Source organism: Vigna unguiculata, chromosome 11 (genome assembly GCF_037176805.1).
Source record: "Vigna unguiculata cultivar grain cowpea cultivar isolate G323 ecotype 2 chromosome 11, ASM3717680v1, whole genome shotgun sequence".
In the NCBI taxonomy this organism is placed as follows: domain Eukaryota; kingdom Viridiplantae; phylum Streptophyta; class Magnoliopsida; order Fabales; family Fabaceae; genus Vigna; species Vigna unguiculata.
Window position 1 is genome coordinate 14,326,499 of NC_140802.1, and position 23,494 is coordinate 14,349,992.

Here is a 23,494-nt window from a genome sequence, read left to right on the forward strand (position 1 = left end):
CCTTTCTAATTCTTTTCTAAAACAAAAAACAAAAGAAGAGATGCAAAAATAATCAATGAATACAATACGTGACATAAAATGAGAGAGAACAAAAAAAATATCTCAATAAATTTTTTTATTATTTATTATGTTTAATTTTTTATTTTATTATTTATTATTAAATATTATATTTTATAAAAAAATAAAAATTAACCTAAAAAATATTTAAAAATAAAAATAAAAAATCTTGGGGGAGCCATGTCCCTCTTACGGACCTTCTACGGTCTACCACTGCTTTTGACTACCAAATTAATTGGTTTCTAACATTAGCTACCTGGTTTTGACTACCAAAATAATTAGTCTCTAAATTGATCGCTAATTAGGAAATTGGTCTCTTATTTTTTGTTACTAAAATTAGTCATTATTTAAGAGTTTTCTTGTAATGGTACTTTTATAATGACATTAATTTATACTTTTTATGTTGGCAACTTTAATACATATAGTTTTAATTTTGAATCAAACAATAACAATCATATATTTATTATGTTTTTAAGAATTATTGTACACTTCTAATATTCATATATAACGTATCGTATATCCTATTCTAAACCATGAACCAGATACAAGTATACTAAGGAACCCCTTAGTACAAAGTAAGCAGCCAGCAACAACCTTAAAGGCTGCTTTACTTTGTAGTACACAATAAATAGCCACCAACAACCTTCAAAGTTGCTTACTTTGTACTAAGGAACCTCTTAATACACAATAAGCAGCCACCAACAACCTTCAAGGCTGCTTACTTTGTAGTACACAGTAAACAGCCATCAGCAACCTTCAAAGCCGCTTACTCTGTACTAAGGAACCCCTCAGTACACTAAGCAACCACCAACAACCTTCAAGGCTGCTTTACTTTGTAGTACACAGTAAAAAGCCACCAGCAACCTTCAAGGTCGCTTACGCCATACTAAGGAACCCCTTATTACACAATAAGCAACCACCAACAACCTTCAAGGCTGCTTACTTTGTAGTACATAGTAAATTGCCACCAGCAACCTTCAAGGCCGCTTACTTTGTACTAAAGAACCCTTAGTATACAATAAGAAACCACTAACAACCTTCAAGGCTGCTTACTATGTAGTACATAGTAAACAGCCACCAGCAACCTTCATGGCTGCTTGCTCTATACTAAGGAACCCCTTAGTACATAGTGTAACGTCCTAGCTAGAAATTACTTATTTGCAGATCAAAATAAGAAAGTAATAATAAAATCACATTTAATAATAAGTACTTTCCAAAATGAGAGAAATTTAAAACTTTATTTTAACGTGCCAACTTTAAAATACATACGACGTTCAATTATTACAATATAAATTATTCATAAAATCCATCACAAAATATTCCATAAACATAATTAAGTAAAAATCCCATGTTGCCCCCACTCTATGTATAAGCATCCACCTGATCACCTGCATCGACATCTACTCCCATGTAACGAGTTACATGATCATCGTCAAACACACACAGATAGGGATCACATCGCATCATGACCTTCATCCAAAGCTATGTAGGAATCCTCCTTGCGATCCAACAATGCACCCAAAACCCCCTGGCGCACCTCTCGCGTTGCTAGGCGGAACTTGGTTCTAGACGACCTTGCCGGTCTCCTTATGTCGCCAAGCGACGAGCCTTCCCAATGCCTCTGTTACCCATCTCCACCTGGCAGAGCCTCCCTTGTCGCCAGGTGCCACGTGAATCCAGTGGCATCTGTCATTGTTTTGAAGTCTCTATCGCCTGGCGGCTCGTCCCACGTCGCCAGGTGCCATACCAGTAGCGCAAATACTACTAGTTTTTAGCATTTAGAACAGGTCCTAAGGGACCCCAATTACACAACACACAAAATCATAGCACAAGTATGATTTTCCAGTCATAATCCTATGGTTAGATCACAATGCACACATTTAGTAATGCCACTAAATCAATTATTATTATGCCTATCATACTCTCCTTCATTTACTACTTGAAACATGCCACATTCCACTCAACATACTCCAAGTCTTATAATCAGACATTTTAGTATTTATGTAAACTCATGCCACCATAATTGGTTAATATTGCACATATACTTTAAACAACACAACCACCACATCTGCCTATGCCCCGTAAAATACACAGTCCAAACCACTTCACCTAAACTCAATATGATGCACTTCACAAACAACACTACAACTATTTTCTTTTCACATATAATATGCTAAGTTGAGATTTACCATTTTACATGATCATACTATCATACATAGACACCATCCCATAACAATTTCCCCCATTCACCCATAATTCACAAGCAGAAAATAACTGGACACCCACTGAATCCAAAACGCACCTAAAAACAGCCACAAAACTGAAATGTCACTGTTGTCAAGTCTATCGCCTGGCGGCAATCGTGACCCCAAACACCCCAATCACAGTCCCACAATTCATATTGACACAATTCAACATGCACGCATCATACAAGATTCATACTTTATTCAAATTAACATCATTTTCATATAACAGTTCCCCAATCATAGCCCTAGCTCATGCTTATTCGTTTCCAACCCCCACATGAACCCTAATTCCCAAATTCATTCCAAAGATTCATACAGTCCTCATCAAATAGCAGCCTCGACTATCAAATCACAATTTCAAGCACTCAATTACGTAAAATCATACACATAAGCACCGCAACACACTACACCTCAAAGAGACAAAAGAACTAGGCAAGCCAGCTCACGCCGCCTGGCAAACAGAACCTAGTCGCCATGTAGTTCATACGAAAAATCCAAAAATGGAAGTTAGCCCCACCTTCTGAAGATGATTGTCTTGCGCCTCCTTCACCACCATCTCGTCATCAAAAGTGGAAGTTAGCCCGCCTACGATCATCGGGCACCTACACTTCTGAAACTGCACGAGAAATCTCTGAAAAAATTGTAAGAGTTAACTTTACTAAAACATTAATATCATTTTATACCGAGTTTCTCTTAATTTTCTTGTGTTATATTGTAGGACTCCTTGGTTGAGCAGAGCTCCCAAGGTACTTTCATTCCAGAAGGTCGTCATGATATTCTTGCTACTGCAATTGGACGACCTGAGCACCCCGAACGTGTGCGTGCTGCTGGATCAGGAGTCGACATTCGTCAATTTTTTGGTGGCTCCTCTAGTCAATCTTCATGGACACATAGTGCTGAGTATGAAGAAAAACTGACTCAACGGTTGACAAAACAAATCACTGAAAGGGTTATGCGTCAGTTCGAGCAACATTTTGGTAGTCATGGCAACCCTCCGCAACTAATTCTCCAACCAGAACCTTTTGTGCCCCCAACAGGTAGAAGCAAAAAGGGGAGTTGCTCGGGTCCAGCTGTACCAGGGGATGATGCAGACAACACTCATCAATGTGAACTATATGTTCTGCATGGTACAGGGAAGACACTAGTTGCTCGTGGAACAAAATTTGAGGCAGCCACTATTCTTCATGGTATGGAGCTGGCGGATGATGAGGTTAAGGTCACTGTAAAGGAAGTTATTATACCAGATGCTTTAGTTCTTGTGCCAACAGATGAGGTATATACTGTGGCACAAGCATTTCAGTCTTTCCTCGCCTGGCCTAAAGATTTAGTTGGTTCTATTTCTGACCCTTCGGTATGGATCCCCAAACTCACCTTATAGTACTTTGCATTTTAAGTTTACATGTTATTTATGTTCACAATCAAATTATTTTTTCCATGTACTAATAGTCGCATGAAGTGGAAAGTCCTGAACCTATGAAGATTCCAATATCTTTGGACGATCCTCTTGGTGCATTACACCAGCTTGCTGACATCATTAGTGATAAGCCGATGGTAGTTCCATGGGATTCTGATGTATTTGGGAGAGATAGTGACATCCCAATGTACCTGCATAAGCAAGATGTCTTAGAGCTTGCGTCGGGTACAGAAGAACTGAATATTACCCTTATTCAGTTATGGATGATGTAAGCATCTAAACTATTCATTATGTTTAATTAATTTATATAGTAACTTATATTAAATAAATGTTTTTGTCCAAGTATATTTTTAGTGTCAGTAACAATATGGGGTTGAGTGATGTATATGGGTTCATAGACCCCCAACTCACTCATGTAGGCAATAAATTTGATGACATTCAAGCATACGTCACTGAAGGCTTTGGACAAGGGAAGAAAATATATTTTGTCCCTTATATTTCTGGGTAAGTGTAGTTTGTTGACTTCTAATTATAATATATTATTTTAAGGTACAACAACGAATTTTGTTTTATTGCAGGCATCATTGGCAACTAGTTGTAATTTCCATGAAGGACAACATTGTTGTGTGGCTTTGTTCCTTGCACAGACCTCCTCCTAACCATCTTAGACAAGTTATAGATTGGTAAGAACCTTAATTTTATGAACTTTCTTTCTTATATAATTGTATCTTAACACCTTACCTTTTTCATAGTTCACTCGCTGGACATAGCATGTTGTTAGGGAAATCAACTGCTATGACATAAAGGCTAGCATGGTTGAGCCTCAAGGTTTGCTATTTTGGTCTACAGTATTATAATTATTCAATTTCTTTTCTTCATCAATTACTTATAAATGTGCATTCATTGTAGTGTAATTTACAAACCGGTTCATATGAGTGCGGTTACTATGTAATGCAATGGATATCAACCATTGTACGTGCTCGTATCACAAGTGGTTGGGAAACGATAATTATTTCACTATATGAAATACTTATATGCAATTTTGGCTTAGTTTATATACTAATTTAAATTATTCTCTTGTGTGCAGAGATTTGGTACCAGTACATCAATCCCCGTCAAGTCCATCAAATATTTAAGGATAGCTTTGACAAAGTATATTATTCAAATGTACAATAGTACTTAGTATATTTGTTTATGAAAGCATATGATATTGTAATGAGTGCTACAATATGAATAGTATTTAAGTATTGTAATGAGTCCATCAATTATAATATGATATTTTTTCTGGCTGGGTTTGTATTTCTGGTTCAAAATTTGCAGGTTAAATGTGCTAGATTTGAATGAAATAGGACAGAATTTAAAAAAAAATAGCTTTATGCCTCGGTTGTAACCAAAACCGAGGCAGAAGATCATTCGAATTTTTAATTTTTTTTTTAATGGCCATATGCCTCGGTTAGACCAGAACCGAGGCAGTAAAGTTCACTTTCTGTCGCGGTCAAAACAGACCCGAGGCAGAAAGTATATTAAATTTTTTTTATTTTTTGAATTTCTGGTACGCATTAGGCCTCGGTTGTGCGGAAACCGAGGCAGTAAATATTTTATATGCCTCGGGTTGTAACCGAGGCATAAACTACTAGTTTTTTACCTCGGTCGTATATGCAGCGGTTGCGGACCCGAAGCCAAAAGCTGGAAATAACCGCTGTTATTTTCCTTCCCTGCACTAGTGAAATATTACAAAAGCCAATGAAATATAAGATGTTTACCATAATCTGTTTCTGGGTTGCAATCTTTTCTAAAAACAAATTATTTTTCAAATGATTATTGTCTACTATATTCATATGACGTTAAACGAGTCTTCTAAAAATATTGATATATATATATATATATATATATATATATATATATATATATATATATATATATATATATATATATATATATATATTAAATTTAGCATTTGTTTGGACTACATAAACAATCTAAAAATGAAATAAATGAATGTTTTCATTCATGTTACTCCTAATAATAATGCACTATTAGTTTTGAAAATAAGAGACTAATTTATAATAAATTTTCAAGAACATCCATGTAAAGTATAACCGAGAGAATATTATATAATGAATGTGTCATAATTTGTAATATTGAATAAATATTATCCAGTATTTAATTGGGGTTTGAAAAAATGTATTCGAAAATGTGTCGGTAGCACTCCTTAAACATAGTTCCGAAGAGATTGAAATTAGTTATGTTGTCTGACCAATATTGAGTGAGTTTAGATAATTGATATGTATATTATCCATATCTCTCTCTACCAACCCCACAAAATGAAGTGGGGAGTGGAAGGAAAATTACAAGATAATTTTGGAGGTAGCAGCATATTCAAAAATTACAATTTAAACGGAACAATGACAGATAGGAACTTGCCCAACTTAGGGAACATACCCCACAATGCTCAAATAGATAACATTGTACTCTAGTTAAGGTTTTTCTGCTTTAGTTTCAGTCCTTCCAGTTATTTATATATATATATATATATATATATATATATATATATATATATATATATATATATATATATATATATATATATATACTCACACAATGTTTCACATTAATTTTAGTGAAAACGTGAAAACTTAGTAATTTGTTTTATAAGCTAAAATTACAACTTTTGGAGAAATAAGAGTTAGAAAGTTTAGTTCTAGTCTTTCTATAATTTATATTTGTTTTCAATCTTTGAATTTTAAAGTGTATTATTTTTTGTCTTTTTAGCATTTAGTCATCGTTGTATAGAAAAGCAAGGTGAGTGTATTCCTTCCTTGCACCACTTCCTCCTTCCACTAAGTAAAAGTATTGGCAAAGACTTTAGTAAGTAACTTAAAAACACACGCATATATGTAATATAATACATATAATATAATATAATACACATATGTAATATGATAATATTATATGATATATAATATAATATAATATGTATTATTATATAATATAATATGTATTATTATATAATAATACATATTATATTAAAGTTTAACCACGTCTAACAGATTTATTTCTGTAGTTAGTGTTAACTAATTGCTCTTATATTTTTGTATATGTATATCTTATAAATATAACTTGACACTTCCTTGTTTTGATTATATTACTATATTTTATGTATTTATGCAATTATTTATATTTTAATATTTAATTTAAAATAGAGGGCATTTTCTTCTCTTCATCTCTACTTCATCTTTCAATTTCAGCAAACGTGGTCCTCTCAATCATAACTTCCAATTTCTCAGCTTTTCTCTTCTCCAATCGGTCAATCACAACTCCAAGTACTTCTGTTTTCATCTCAATGGACAAATCTTGGATAGAGATGCCTAGAAATACACCTCAATATATGGAAGGATTGAAGACATTTTTGGACTTTTCATTTGCTAATAGTAGTGTGAGGGGGGAGATAGTATGTCCATGTCCGAAATGCAACTTTAACAAGTGGCAATGTCGTGAAATAGTGTATGAACACTTGATTATCAAACCTTTTCCAAAAAGATATACAGTGTGGCTTTTACATGAGGAGAGAAAAGGAGCAAATGTGACGGATGAAATACATGTAATGCCAAGAGAAAATGATGAAGTAATTCCCCCTAATAATCCAATGTGTGACATGATTAATGATGCATTTGGGTATCATGAATAAAACGATGACATGGTGGATGATAGGGAAACGGGTGCAAAGTCAAGCCATAATATGAATGATGATCTTGGAGACTTTTTTCAGTTGATGCAAGAAGGTCAAGAGAGTTTATATGAAGGGTGTGATAAATATTCTAAACTTTCTTTCTTGATCAAGTTGTATCACATCAAATGTATGTGCAAAATAACTAACAAGGGAATGTCCATGATACTAGAGTTGTTAGCCGATGCTTTTGGACATGTTAAAATACCAAGCTCATTCTATGAGGCGAAGAAAATTATTAACAAGCTTGGTCTTCATTACACAAAAATTGATGCTTGTCTAAATGATTGCATGTTGTACTTTGGAGAATACACAAATAGGGACTTTTGTAAGAAATGTAAAACATCTAGATGGAAGGCAAAAAAGAAAGGTACAAGTGACAGTGGTACAAGTAATAAAAGAAAAAAGATTCCTATAAAGGTTTTAAGGTATTTTCCTCTGAAGCCACGCTTACAAAGGATGTTTATGTCTTCTAAAATAGCTGAGGATATGCAATGGCATGCATCAAAAAGTACAAATGAAGACATCTTAAGGCATCCAAGAGATTCTAAGGCATGGAAGACATTTGACCTTAAACATCCTCAATTTTCCTCAGACCCTCGAAATGTGAGACTTGGTTTGACTACTGATGGGTTTAATCCATATGGTAATCTAAGCACCAGTTATAGTATTTGGCTAGTTGTACTCATACCGTACAACCTTCCTCCTTGGATGTGTATGAAACAAAGTTCCTTTATTCTCTCTATGATCATTCCAGGAAAGCGAGCTCCAGCAAATGATATTGATGTATATTTACAACCACTAATAGAAGAGTTGAAAGAGTTATGGAGCATGGGCATAAAAACTTTCAACGTCCATCTACACCAGGTTAGATATCTCAACTCTCTTACTAATTTGTTTTCCATCTATATTCAACAAATTGATTCATTTTCCAAAACTAAACAGGTTCTTCATTTCCATTTCCCCATCCACCTCCAACTGCACCTAAATTTACTAATTCTAGACATCTTCAACGTCCATCTACACCAGGTTAGATATCTCAACTCTCTTACTAATTTGTTTTCCATCTATATTCAATAAATTGATTCATTTTCCAAAACTAAATAGGTTCTTCATTTCCATTTCCCCATCCACCTCCAATTGCACCTCAAAGAAGTAGTGAACATGCTCCCCCTCCACCTCCATCTGCACCCCAACCAAGTACTGAACAAGATCTCCCTCCATCTGCACCTACACCTCAACCAAGTAATGAAAAGGATCCCCCTCCACCTGCACCTCAACCAATTAATGAACATGATCCCCTTCTATATGCACCTGCACCTCAGCCAAGTAATTTACGTTTCACATATTTATGCACACTTGTTTTTTTTTCATTCAACTAATTTACTTTCAGGAACCTTGAAAGTGAGGAGTCTGAGTTGCAAGAAGATCAACAGAGGCTTGTAGCACGAAAAAGAGCATGGTTTGTTGATGTTATTGGTATGCAACTACTTAAATTATGTGCTGGAACACAGTTTACATAACTCCATGTCAGATTGAAACTTTTGTATATATGTATGTTTTCAAGCAGTAAGTTTTCAACCATCATAGTTTTTGAATCTTTTCTGAATTAATCAAATACTAGAAACTTTGTAACTTTGTACTACAACTGTAAGTTTTGATGTCTAGTATCTAAAGCAGTAAGTTTTAATTATTGTAACTTGGATTTTGATGTATCAAATACCAAAAACTTGTAATCAAATTCTGTCTACACTGAAATCTTATTTTTAATCATGCAGATTTTTAGTTAAATCTACACTATTTAATTTGTTTTTCAAACTTTATAGATGATCAAGGAAAGATAAATACAAAACAGCTACGAGCCAATGATGTATGGAATTTACCTACAAATGAAAGGATTGTTGTGCAATGGAATAATGAGGGTCAACCAATTGGAGATAGTGGAGCATTATTGAATAGGTTTTTAGGTAGTGTTTCAAGAAACTCCAATGCTTTTCCTATTAGCTATTCTAGTTGGAGGAAGATTCCTAAAGATTATAAAGAAGATATACTTAAAAACGCTATTCAGGTAAGGAATGTAAAAGTTGAATTTATAATTTAATTATACCATGATTGTTGTTAATTTTAATTGTTTCATGTTTTGAAGGTTAAGTTTGATGTCAATTCTGATGTTCATGTAAACTATGTTCTCAAATCACTTAACACAAAGTGGAAAGATCATCGACAAGAATTATGGCAACAAAGGAATGATGGTACACATACTAGAGATGAATTGATCACAATGGCTCCAAAAGGAATAGATAGAGACCAATGGGCTTCTTTTATTGACTATCGTCTAAATTTAAACACAAAGGTATAATTGAAACTTTTTTTCATCAACCTTATTCATTATTATTAATTTTTATACTTTGGTGATTAGGCCATGCCCTCAAAAATAAAAACAATAGGACAAAGCAAACCATTGCTCACACAGGTGGATCTAAGAGCCTTGCAAGGAAAAGAGATGAAATGGTGATAATATTACATATCTTCAAATTAAATTTATGTTTTAATTTTTTGAATTGTGTCATAAAATTTTTCTTCAACTCTATAGGAAAAAGAGTGTGGCCAAAAGGTCAGTAGAGGAGAGGTATGGATAGCCACCCACAAGCATGCTAATGGAACATTTGTTAGTGATGAAGCAAGGGAAATTGGTGTAAGTTTGGTTCTAATAAACTCTATAATTATCATCCACAATTCACGTTATTTTAATTAGTTTCTTCTTATGTTCTGTATAGGAAAAAATTCAATCATATGAATCAAAATTATCAACATCCCAATCAAAAGATGTATCTAGCACCGATTCCTTAGCTTTTGCTTTCGGAAGTCAAGAACATTGCGGACGTGTTAGGGGTTTAGGTTTGGGACCTTGTCCATCTAAAGTGTTTGGCTTCAATGCACAATCATATAGTGGGGCGTCTTCGAGTTGTCCTTCTTATACACAGTTACAAAATCCGGTTAGTAATTTCTTATTTTCAATTATTGCTTTTTTTAGTTTATCTCTTCTCTATAATGATATTTTATTGCCATGAATATAGTCTTTTTTGTTGTTATATTGGGAATACAGAACCCCACTTTTAAGCTGCACAGTAGCATCCCACATGGTTACCAAAAATGTGGTGAAATGCATGCTTTCTATTGTTGTTAAATCACCTTAAATTGCTATTGCTGTCATTGTTGTTATTGCTATCATTATTAAGACATCATTCTCCCTTGCTGCCCATCCAAATGCCTTGTTGGGATGCTCTGTCTCTGCTCGTGAAGCCATTTCAATTGTAGAACAGAGAATAATAATTCTTAGTTAAAGAGTGGCCCTGAGAGAAAAATTGAGGGTAACAGCAATAGCAGAACCTATATTTAACCAGTGATGCCAACTGCTGCAATTAACTGAAACACAGATTGGATTCAGAAATAAGTCAAATAGTAAATATACAATTAATATTTCTATTGTGTTTAATGATAAGTATATGTTTGGCATTTTTTTTCATTTTTTAAACAAATTTAATATTAAGTACGTAGATTAACATTACACTTTAGATATGCTTTTAGTTTTTATCTCGATCACATGAAGTTTCGGCATGGTTATTGTGGTGGGAGAAAGAAGTCTGCTTAGAGTGTTAGCCCTGAGGTTAAATAAATTATAAAATTATAACCTAGCTTCAGCCACCAAGTTTATAGAGAATTCTGACTCATTAAGAACTCCAGTTTATTCTCTTAGATAACCCTCTAGGGACTTCCTCACTTCCTCTGAAAACATATCCATAATTGAACCCAGATTATCCATATAGAGAAAGCATACAGGCACACTAGAATTTATTTAATTTCGATATGTACATGATGTATTGGATCACGCACTACAAACAAAAGAAGATATGAACATGATGTAATATGTTTCATTATTTATGATTTTGAGTTTGATCTAAGTTTGTATTATTGTTAGGCATGTTGTAAAATGCAGACAGTTTGATTAATTTGATTAGTTATTTTCTCAAACAGGTTTCTTCTTTAACATCACAAGTCAATGAAATGAAGGCAATGATGACTTTCTTTGTACAAAACTATCAAGGAGAATTGCCTCATGACTTTCCTGTGTTTCATTCATCATCGGTAATATTTAAATTTTAAGTATATTAATATATATTTTATACTGTGAAGAATGTTACCAATTATTATTATTTTTAATGTTAGGTATCTGATCAGGGGAGTGTTCCCAATGGAGAAACAAATGACTCGGATCAAGATTGATACAGAAGAATCTTATTAGACTTTCATTTTATTTGACTTTATAACAAGTATAACAAAGATATTGTAATATTTCACTAGTTTGAACGTTTAAACTTTATTATTTACTTTGAACTTATAGACTACGTTTCTTGTTTTTATGAATGCTATATCTAGTTATAAACAAATATCTAAATGTTAGAACTTTTTCATATCATATGTTTTATGAATTATATGCACTCAAAAAGTATAATAAATAAAATTAAGGGAATTTGAAAAGTAAAAACATTAATAAATAATGAATTGCATTGTAGGGGTAAAAAAATGAACTTTCAGTACTATTATACGGTATAAAGGATTTAAAACTACATACAAGAAATGGGTACTAGGGTTACAAAACTGCAGTGAATACCAAGGGTTCTAAAACCGCCGGTAATTACTAGGGGTTTTAAAATCTCAGATAAATACCAGGGATTACTAGGGGTTTCATACCGCTGATAATTACCAGGGGTTTTAAAACCGCTGGTAATTACCAGGGGTTTTGAAACCATCGGTAATTACCAGGGGTTTGAGACCGTCGGTAATTACCAGGGGTTTGAAACCGTCAGTAATTACTAGGGGTTTGAAACCGTCGGTAATTACCAGCGGTTTCAAAACCTCCGGTAAGTGCTGTTTTACCAGGGGTTAGTGAAAATCGTCGGTAATCCATTAGTGACACTGGTTTTTCTATGGGAAAAACAAACCGTCGGAAACTCCTTTAACGAGGTTAAAACCCTAGAAATGCCATAAAAAACCTATAGGAAAAGTTATTTTTGTTGTAGTGAGGTAGGGTCTACAGGTAAAAAGGTATAAATAACACAATGTTCTATGTATTGATTATACATTAAAATATTCTCTAAATCCCTAACATCATCAATGCTAACTTAAACATCAAAGTATCTTTTACATACACCTATACATCGTCATCAGAGTTTCATCGAATTATAAAGACATCAAGCAACTGAACACCATACCAATTCGACTTAAATAAAACTTGATCCTATAAAAATATCGAATATCCTATTAATTTAAAAATAATCGACATATATGTCGATAATACGTATCTCTCTCTGATCCGATACACTAAAATCGTGGGTTGGGACGTTTGTGTGTTTTTTAATTGGCTGCGGGACCCACCGCACTTCTCAAATCTCCATCCTCGTTTGGTTTCACCGATCCTTCTCTAACCCCTTCCATTTCTTCACCTGTTCCTGCCTTTTCGTCACAATCTACGCTCAGGTACGTCAATTCATCAACAACCTTTATTTTATTTTATTGATCTCTTGAATTTATCTCCTAAAAACTGTATCTTTTTAGTGGGTTTTATACTCACGTTGAAATGGGACGAGGAATTTGAAACGATTAGCATTTAACCCTTTCCCTTGCGTGTTTTCTGGAGCTACGAGAGTTTCTTGTATATTAGAGGATGTGAATCTTCCGGAAAGGATTATATTTTGATTTGAATTGTTTTGTTAAAGAAGAGCGAAGGTGCCTGGCATCTGTAATTTGCTGCTTGCATTTGGAAGGGTTCAAGCGTTTTTGGGTGCTTATTGTATATTTTATTGGGAGTAAGGAAGGTTATATGTTATCAGTGTTTTGGAGGTGAAAATTGGGGATCACATCACATTATACCACGACTTGCATGATTTAGGTATCTGGGTTAATACCCGTCAACTGATGGGGATGTAGTGCTAAAGATAGGTGGGATTTAAGCTGGATAGATAAAATGGAGAAATGCTTGAGATGTAACCTGAGGTGGTGTAGTGTCTTTGTCACTGAATCTGTGAATGGAATTTCTTTTGTACAACTAAAACACTTACGGTAATCTTCTTGGGACAGTGAGTGTTGCGCTACATTCACGACTTCAGCACATATTCCACAACACAACTTCACATGGCACGACTTTGTTTTTGGGTGATAAGAAAATCATTATCCTTAATCAAAGTCATCTCAAATTGCGACTATTTTATCTTTTTCAAAGAAGTTATCGAAAGATGACACGACTTCATTTCAGTAGTGAAATTGCTGAAATTGCTTCAGCCTAGTACGGCTTCTTCATTATGTTGTGCCATGACACAACTTGTCCAACCTCAAAAATTTTTAAAAACTTACACCATTTTGGTAATTTCAGAAACAAATTATCCCATTCTCTTAAAGAAGCCCCCATTTTGCACCCTTGAAGCCCAATTTTGGAATCAAATATCACTCCTAAGAATTCTATACTTTCACATTCACGAAATCTAACATCAATTTGCTGATATCTATTATCATCTAGAGTGCTGGTTCGCAAATCGATCTCCAAGTGGTAAGCAGAAACTTCTATCCCGTTTACTTCAATGAGTTGACTTACCTGAAGCTTTCTTCATTGGTGTCAAATTCTCCATTTGTTCCCTCCATACCAGGTTTACCTTTTTTCTTCTGTCTTGTCGATTTCACTTCATGACAAGCCCGTGTAACTGTTTTTTCCGCCCATTGTTTACTTCATGCAATCCTTGCACGAATTTTGTCTTTGTACTTTCTTAATCCCGTTTAAACTTGATTATTCATTTGTTATCTGTGTTTACAATTGATAAGTTATTAAAGTGGGTCAATTGATATTACTTGGTAGTAACCTTTTCACAAAATCACTTCCATTAAAGCTATTCATTTTCGTTTTGATGTATCTATCTGCAATGAACACTGTAAAATTGATACTGTGCTTGAGATTGTAATTAACACTGTATTTTAGCTTAGTGCACTTTCAGCTGGCAACACACTTACACTAAAACAGTACATGCCTGTCTTCGCTTTAATGGGATGACCAATTAGTTTTATAAATTAGACGTTGGTAGGGTCAATTTTAATGTCTTAAAGCATGGAGGGTCTATAATCTAGACACTAACCAATTAAGTGATGACATCGATTATAAAAAGCATTGATTCAAGGTCTTTTCAATACGCTGTAATAAACATCAGATTAATAATTTAGATTTTATGATGTTGACCAAAGTTGGAAAGGAGAGAGAAATGGAAAATGAAAAGGTTCAAAAGTGTGATGTAAAAATTAAGGTTAGATTTTATCTCTGTTTGTGTTTGGTTATGGTGATTGATTGAGATAATTTTTCCTCTTTATTTATTCATTGATCGGTTTCAAACACAGTGCTTGATTCTGTTGCTGGTGATATTGATATTTGTTGGTGATAGGAAAGATACCATGTCATCTCTGGGCACTTCCAAAGGGATTCTAGAAATTGCCAAGTTTGGTGTGTATGTGACTGTACCAATCATTCTCATGTACACTTTTGCCAACAATTCCAGCAACCTCCGCAAGTTCATGGGAAATGTATTCTCCTTAATCATCTTCTCATATCTCATATATAATCATTTTGGGTTTATGTACTTCAACCTATGCTCACCAATTTCTTTTTATTGATATTAAATATTGCTATAATCACAAAAATGAAGTATTAGGATTAGAGTTCATTTGTCATAAATGGTGCATAAGCTAGCCTGTAAAGTTATATCTATCAATTTTGTACATTCAAGCATCCTGAAATTAGATTATGTAATTTCATATACAACTATCCGATAAGGTTAAATGTACAATAAGCAATTTAAATCACTTTGAGACTAAATAAATGTCTCCAAAGATCAATTGTCTTATCTTGATGGCTTTGAATTTATTCATCAGCATGAATGCAATTTAGAAATTGTTTTAACTATAATCTAGTATCTTTATTCCAAATCATATTTTATTGTTATCATGTTACAGAGGTCATACATTGAATATCCACCAGAGGCAGAAAGGCCACCATCACCGGATGAACTTAGGGAAATGGCACGGGAGATGGCCCGTAGGAGGAATAGTGCTTGATGTTTCATGTGGTTGGTGCAGACTGCCTAAAACTTCTGTTTTACCTTCAAATCTAAAGAAAAATAAATGATAGTGGAGATCCTGTTGTATCTGTTTTACATATTTTTCATATTTTGTGGGTGAATGGTGGGTATTATTTATTGGGAAAATGCCTTTGAGATACATGGACTGATTTTGTGCATCTTGGATTTGTCATACTTCGAAGATCTAACAATGAAACCAATTTACGAAGGTTTGCCTCTTTGTGTTCTTTTTCTGTTGCTTCATAATGGAAAGGTCTTTCAATTTTCTTCAATGAAACTTCTTGCAGAGAAATTAATATAGTGTAATGTAAGCGAGTCAACATTAAATGATTTCTTCATAAAATGATCTAAATTGTGACATTTCACATGTACTCATTAGATGCCTTGAATTGAAACAAGAGAAAGATGTATGTTCAGTTAGCTGTTAGAAATGGTTATATGCACCTAACTTCCCTGGAGCTTCTCTAAGCATTTTTTCAACTTAACTTTGAGGAGATAAGAGTTCTTGAACGAACGAATTTTTATAATTTTTCATGCAAGCATTGACTATCTCAAAGTCGTTTTCTACCATCTTCATACATTCACCTTCACAACACCAGTGTTTTAATTCTTTCTTGTTCCCGCCTGTTGTTGGAAAATGATTATATATTTAGAATTGAAAGAGAAAGATGTTGTGATGAAAAGGAACGTATGTGCTATGTTATTGTTTGTTTACTCGGCATATAAATAGTATCAAATTCCCACAGGGAGTATAGAATACTTCAGACTCATATCTGGGAAAATGTCAAATTGTTGCATATCATTGGTTATAACTAAAATGCTTGGATCATTATTTGAAAAGTCTTTTATATTATGCGTTGTGTTTTTTTTTTTCTTTTTATATACTTTGTTGATGTGTCATGATTTCCAAATCTATTTGGTTTTTATTTTTTACCTTCTCATTTTTCTCCGAATTTTTTATGTATCCCCTTGCCATGTTAATCATTATGCTTCCCTTGTCGCAGGTGATATCAATTGTTCTATGACAAAGATAAGTGGAAAGAGTCACAATCAAATAATGACACTTAAGGTTATTATGCTCTTAAGTAGAAAGAGATGTAACCTGACTAACAACTATAACTAGAAAACTTATGTCAACTGCCTATAAACGTAATCTATTTAGTGATCAGGTTATCAAGAATTTGTGATCAGGTTGAGAGTGCACAGAATGAGATTGCAAAAGGTGGAGTTTGAGGCCTCAATCTAAGGTTGAAATTGTTGACAAGTTGAACCATTGAATTAGGAAGCAAACTCTAGTTCAGATTTCTGCAAGTGACATGCTTGACAAAATAGAAAGGCAGTTGAGGTGTTGTGGAGCTTTCAGAGACAAGTATATATTATACCACTTAACTCTTCTTCTCTTCTTAGTTTTTTTTTTTTGTTTTTTTTTTTCCCGTAAATGGAACTACTATGTCGATCTTGTGATAATAGATTATAATCGTCTTGCCTGGTCAATGATGTGTCTTTAGTAAGAAAATTTATGGTAATATATGCGTCGAAGCTTGGGGTTTCATGTGTTTCATTGAATTTTATATTTTGAAAATCAAAATAGCACGAAGCATTTGTATTTTGATTTTAAACTTTTACCATTCTTAATGGGATTAGTGGTTAATTTCTTTTCAAATTGGTATGTGAATTTTTTATGATCATTTATAATTTATTATTTAACTATATTCAATTTAAAGTGTTTATTATAGTAATAATTTTTACTTTTATAAAATATTTATTTCATAATTAGATTTTTTTTTTAATTTTAATTCATACACTTTTTTTTCTGCTCTCATTTTCCTATAGAAAAGAGAGTATAAAACAACCCATATAAATATATAAAGATGTTTTAAATTAAAATAATAAATATTTAAAATATATAAGTTAATAAAAAATAAAGATTTTAAAAATATCAATATTTAATTATAGTTAAGCGTCACTTATAGAATGGAAATTTTCGAATAATGTGTTTAAATTATGGATATGTTTAAATTATTTATCAAATATCACAATGAACAAAAGTATATAAAATAGAAGAATTATAATCTATTACGTATTAAGAAAAGAAGATACTATAAAAGGTACTATACTACTCATTTTTTTATTGACATGTATCATTAAAATTAATTTTTTTGTCATTTTAAAATTCTTGTACAAAAGGACCTGTATACAAATTTTACAAAAGTCAATTTGTTTTCATTTTTTCATTTACTTGTGATTTCAACTATAATATTAATTATAAGTAATATTATTATTTGCAATATTTTTATAAGTATTAATATATATAATTATTAATAATATTATTATGATAAATATTATTTATAGTGATAGTAGTACAATTATAATCAATATTAGTATAATTATTATTATTATTATTATTATTATATATTACTATTATATATTATTACTATTAGTATTATTAACATTATTAATAGTCAAGTTATTACTGTTATTAGTATTATTAATATGTAATATATTAATTGTATTATTATATATTATTGATATGAGAAAAAAAGTAAAGAAAAATTATTGTTATTATCAGTATTATTATTATTGTGAGACCCCTTTTCTTTTTATTATTGCTCTAATAACGTTTTGGGCCTGACCTCTTAGATAGGCCCAATGGTAGCCCCCAAGTTCTCCAGAACCCCCCAGCTATCCTTTCACTTCACATTCTGCCTCCCACTTCTCAAACAACTCACTCACACTCTTTCTTTTTCTCCAACAGAGCTCTGCTACGGTTTGTGCAAGCTTCCCATATGAGCTAGTCGAAGTTTTCTCCAAGTAAGTAACCTTTTAACCTCTATTCCTTCCCATTTTCAATTCTTAAGCTCTAATTTTACCTTAATCCCTATCTTGGTCTCATTTTCGTCCCCCTATGTACTATTTCAACTCTGTAAGCTTCCTGGTATTGGTGCCCCTCCCACTATGTGTTTCTTCTTTTTAAACTAAGTTTCACTCAAAGGTAAGGGAAGCTAGGTTTTTCATGTTTTTGAAGTATGTTGCCAATTTTTGCTTCTATTTTATGCATAAAATGAGTGGAACATACATGTGCTGGTATGAGACTGAACTGGATTGTTTGGTTAGACTGTTTTCTGGTTTTTGCATGCATGGGACAATGGGGGAGAACTGTTATTTTTGCCCAAGCAAGCTCGTCTCGCCTAGGCGAGAATAGCAGAAGCTCATATTGGTTTCTGCTTGAGTTCTCGCTTAGGCGGAGAGCCTTCGTTTTGAGCGATGAATCATCTCGCTCAGGCGAGGGGGTCTTGCTTAAGTGAGAATTCGTGGAACTTGGTGGGTTCTCTGGTTGAGTTGTCACTCAAGCGGGAGACCTCATCTTTGTGCGATGAGGAATCTCGCTCAGGCGAGAAGGTGCCGTCCAAGCGAGAACTCGTAGAGCCTTCCAGTGCTCTTTGTTTGCAGTCTCGCCTAAGCGAGAGCTTGTAGCTTGGGCGAGAAAATCTCTCGCCTTAGCGAGGGCTCCTAGCTTAAGCGAGATTGGTACAGAGACGTGCTCCAAAACTATTCTCTTATGTGTTTTAGATGTTTGGGTTACATGATCTAATGATTTACTGTAAAAGCTTGAAGCATGATGTTGCATATGTTTATTAGGATGAAATGAGGCTGTTATATGTTGTGTTTGGCATGAAATGAAATATGGATTGGTTGGTTGGTTGAGTAGTGGCATGAAATTATAATGCTTGAGATAAAAGTTGTGGTTATGGTATGAGGAACATGAATCTAGTGTGAGATAAACGTAATTCCATGAGTCTCGTGGGGAGATCTCATGGTGTTGTGTAGTGTATATAATTAGATAAGGATTCAAGTAAGGATTGTATCCCGAAACTCTAAAGAATCAGTTAGTCTCACGTAGAGCAGACTGATTTAAGTGGTTAGAGTAGCACGAGGCCCTAGTCTTTGGCAGGATAATGGCCTTAGATGTTTGAAGGCTAACCTTGTGTGTGGTAGAGTGAAACCCATTGGCAAAGGCTCTACAGAGCAGTAGAGGCCACCATAAGTGCAAGCATCCAGTGAATCCGATCTTATTATATGTATTCTGATAATTGAGTCATAGTGTCCTGTTTGTTTGCTATCACTTGTTGAATGCCTACTGTGTTGCTTGTATGGAGAACTATTTAATAATGCTAAAATTATTTTACACTAGCTTACCCTTTCTGTTTGCTTATGTTTGTGTGCTTCTTGGGTTTTTCCTATTTGCAATGATCACAAATTATTTGGTGTAGGCAGATCTGGAAACCCCTCGTGGTAGTTCAGATGGTGGTGACACTACTATCTAGTTTGGAGGTGTTAGTTGTGGCTTTCTTGAGCAGCCTTAAGGCACCGATGCCTTTGTAATTTCTTGCTCTAAGAGCAATCTTTTTGCAAAACTGTTACACTTAGTGTTCTTGTTCATGGCATTGTGTAATGCCTTTGCTTTTCTTTTCGGTATATTTGGATGACTATAAAATCCTTTATACTATATGCCTCACACTCTACTTTTACTTTAATTATGCGACCTTTATTTAGTATATTTATTCTATTATTATTATTATTATTATTATTATTATTATTATCAATTCTAACAATAAATATAATAATTATTATTAACTATAATTATTTCTATTATTATATTATTATTAATATTATATTACTATTATTATTATTATTATTATTATTGTTCCTGCAGAGAACAAATAAGAGATGTCGGATACAAATGATACCTTCCCTCAATCCGCAATCTCCTCAATAGGCTCCTCGTCGGTTGATGTATGCTATCCAGCCGTTTGCGCAATTATACTAGTATGACTTTATTGGCTGCTTCAGCCTGTCCATTAGTCTGCGGATATTCGACAGAGTTGGTTACACGTTTGATGTCGTGGCCGGTGTAGAACTTAGCGAGTTCCTTGTCTATGAACTGTCGGTCATTGTTGGTTATGATTGTATGTGGGACGCCATATCAGCATATAATATCTTTCCAGACCGAACTACTGGACTTGTTGAGCTATAATGGTGGCTAATGGTTTGGCCTCTATCCATTTAGTGAAGTAGTCGATGGCTACTATAAGGAATTTCACTTGGCCTTTTCTTGGGGAAAAGGGGCCGAGAATGTCCATTCCCCACTTTGCGAAGGGCCATGGGGAGAGTATAAAGTGGAGCTGTTCTTGCTTTTGATGGATGAGGTTACCATGCTTCTGGCAGGGTATGCACTTTTTGACAAAGGTGTGGCAATCTGCCTCCATGGTTGGCCAAAAGTAGCCGACGCAGAGGATTCTGGTGGTCATGGTTCGTGCACCGGAGTGATATCTGCATATGCCTTCGTGCAATTCTTTTATTATGTACTGGGCTTGTTCAGCTGTGACGTATTTGAGGAGTTGCTGGCTGTACCCTCGCTTGTATAAGTCATCTCCTATCATCGTGTACCTAGTGGCTTTAGCTAGCCAACTCTTGTTAGCATCAGGTGGGGGGTTATCGGTTTGGAGGTACTGGATGTAGGGGGTTGTCCAATTCTCGGTTTGGTTCTGGGTTAGGTTAAGGCAAGTGTTTGATGTGGACGGTGTGGATAGTGTTTGTTGTAAGAGGGATCTGTGCCGGCTCTTGAGCTTAGTACTAGCCAATTTGGATAATATGTCAGCCCTAACATTTTTGGTTCTGGGGATGTGTTGGATGTGTACTTGTTCAAAGGCGGATTGAATGACATTGCGGACTAGGTGATAATATTGCAAGAGGGTAGGGTCTTTTATCTGAAATTCGTCGTTTAGATGGCCCACTATGAGTTTAGAATCGGTTTTGCACGTGAGTGTTTTGACGCTAACGTCGCGTGCAAGGGATAACCCGACGAGAATGGCTTCATATTCAACTTGATTGTTGCAGGTCTTGAAGGCGAAATGGAGGGATTTTTCGATCAGGATGTCGTTGGGGCCTTCAAGGACAATACTGACCCCTGCTCCTTTCGGATTGGAAGAACCATCAACGTAGAGTGTCCACTGGTCTTCGGCGGGGGTGTGTTGCGGGTCATTGACGAAGTCGAGGAGGCATTGAGCTTTGATGGGGTCGTGGGGTTCGTACTGGATGTTGAACTCAGATAGTTCCACGGCCCAAGACGACATACGGCCGACAAGGTCTGGCTTTTGGAGTATTTTCTGAATGGGATAATCGGTTTTGACGATGATGTTATGGTTTTGAAAGTAGGGGCGTAGGCATCGTGTTGCGTGCACGAGGGATAGGGATGGCTTCTCCACCATTTGGTACCTGGTTTCTAGATCCTGTAAGGTACGACTGACGAAGTATACAGGATGTTGAGTGCCATCGACGTCTTGAACTAGCGCGGTCACAAACAATGTGACTGAAGAGTGGTAGGGTTTCTTATGTAATTGTTTCTTAGAAAATTCATGTTAGATTCCTTTTTTAATCTTAATTATAGTTGTTACTTTATCTTCTCTCCCTGAAGGTTTACTAGGCTCTTTCTGGATAAATTTCTCCACAAGCCTTTGTAGGAGAAGAAAATTAGAAGGTAAAATGAAATAATCTTCTTCCATAAATTAAAATCAGTTTATGCATGAGTTAAAAATAACTTTTACAAAACTAATTGAAAGAAACATCACAAATAAACATATGTATGGACTAATATTAACTTTTAGGAGTAATCTATTCCCTTTTACCTTGTTCATTTTCCTTTAAGTGCTTATGGATAAATTTATCCAAACCTTAATCTATTTTGACTAGCTACACTTGATAGTTTTTTGGTTTGAAATCTTATTCTCTTCCCAACTGCATTATCTTGATTAAATTCTTTTGTCTCCATGATTGATGGATCTGAATTCAGGTTTTTTATGAAGACATTGGGCAAGTTAAGCAATTAGGAATAGAAAAATTACCACTTATTGACCTGAAAGCAGAAACTGAAAATGAGTTTGAGTTGAGGTTGCTGCCATCACTTGATACACTGAAAGCAAAAGACAAAAGACACTTAAATTTCACTGATTTTACTTTGTATACAAGTCTCTTATGATATATTTTATTTTTTCAACATTATGTATTTTTTTATATTTACATTATAATTGTTGATACTTTATCAAATCATTAATAAAATTAATTTTGGTTAAATTTTGTGTAATTTACGAATTTATATATTTTATTTATTTTTATTATAAAATTAATTTCATTAAATTAATAAATTATAAATGTTGGTGGATAATTAAAAATAGAGGAGGTTTCAAACCTCCACAAAATAATAGTCACCAATAAAGGAAGTTAAAACCCTCCACAAAATAACCTCCGCAATATAACTCAGATACCAGGGGTCATCCAAAACCTCCATGAATAGCTTGTGGCGACTCTAATTATAGTTTTAGAAAATCCTCGCAAATTAATTTGTGGAGGGTGAAAACCCCCCTAGATCGAAAAAAAACCCTCCACTAAATAATAAGTTTTTTGTAGTGGCATGAGTGACTTATCATCAAGCCATTTATCTTCCCAAAATTTTTTCCTAGTTCCTGAACCAATTTTCCATTGCACATTATTATCAAACCAACTTTCTAAGGTCTCAACTTTTTCTTAGATCTTTCCACCCCCAAGATTCATTATTAGGACTTTGGGTACTATTCGGGCTTTTCTAGGATCTATACTTTGATTCTAATATATCCTTCTACAACCCTATTTTTTCTGTTACTAATCTCCACTTCCATTTACCTAATAAAGCTATATTAAACACCTTTATATCTTGAATCCCCAATCCACCCTCTTTCTTATTTTGGTACAATTTTTCCCATTGAACCCAAGCTATTTTTCTGCCCTCCACTCCCCATCCCCATAAGAATTTCCTTTGTATTTTCCTAATCTCTTCACACAC

General features: G+C 34.2%; 3 protein-coding genes and 1 pseudogene across 8 annotated transcripts; 3 read left to right on the top strand and 1 right to left on the bottom strand.

Annotated features, from left to right (window-relative positions):
• Nucleotides 1–3,336: 3,336 nt before the first annotated feature.
• LOC146881540 (uncharacterized) lies at nt 3,337–4,404 on the top strand (annotated as a pseudogene).
• A 3,010-nt stretch (nt 4,405–7,414) lies between these two features.
• On the top strand, nt 7,415–11,805 carry LOC114168283 (uncharacterized). Its single transcript, XM_085669225.1, has 10 exons — nt 7,415–8,090; nt 8,202–8,265; nt 8,838–8,923; nt 9,271–9,512; nt 9,591–9,796; nt 9,862–9,955; nt 10,038–10,139; nt 10,222–10,440; nt 11,480–11,590; nt 11,672–11,805. Exons 1-10 carry the CDS (start codon nt 7,415–7,417, stop codon nt 11,726–11,728), a joined length of 1,857 nt encoding a protein of 618 aa, XP_085525351.1. The 3' UTR covers nt 11,729–11,805.
• Nucleotides 11,806–12,774: 969 nt separating this feature from the next.
• LOC114169938 (uncharacterized) lies at nt 12,775–17,112 on the top strand. Of its 6 annotated transcripts, none has more exons than XR_014986635.1 (4): nt 12,775–12,982; nt 14,926–15,064; nt 15,494–15,827; nt 16,623–17,112. XR_014986635.1 is itself a non-coding variant. In XM_028055341.2 (4 exons), exons 2-3 carry the CDS (start codon nt 14,936–14,938, stop codon nt 15,593–15,595), a joined length of 231 nt encoding a protein of 76 aa, XP_027911142.1. In that variant the 5' UTR covers nt 12,775–12,982; nt 14,926–14,935; the 3' UTR covers nt 15,596–15,606; nt 16,623–17,112. The 6 variants fall into 6 exon arrangements, 4 of the variants coding, with proteins under 4 accessions (XP_027911142.1, XP_027911146.1, XP_085525549.1 ...); XM_028055341.2 differs by having other exon boundaries at nt 15,494–15,606; XR_014986636.1 differs by having other exon boundaries at nt 12,824–12,982; nt 14,931–15,064.
• Nucleotides 17,113–20,630: 3,518 nt separating this feature from the next.
• LOC146881541 (uncharacterized) lies at nt 20,631–21,752 on the bottom strand. Its single transcript, XM_085669226.1, has one exon. It carries the CDS (start codon nt 21,750–21,752, stop codon nt 20,631–20,633), a length of 1,122 nt encoding a protein of 373 aa, XP_085525352.1.
• Between the last annotated feature and the right edge of the window lie 1,742 nt (nt 21,753–23,494).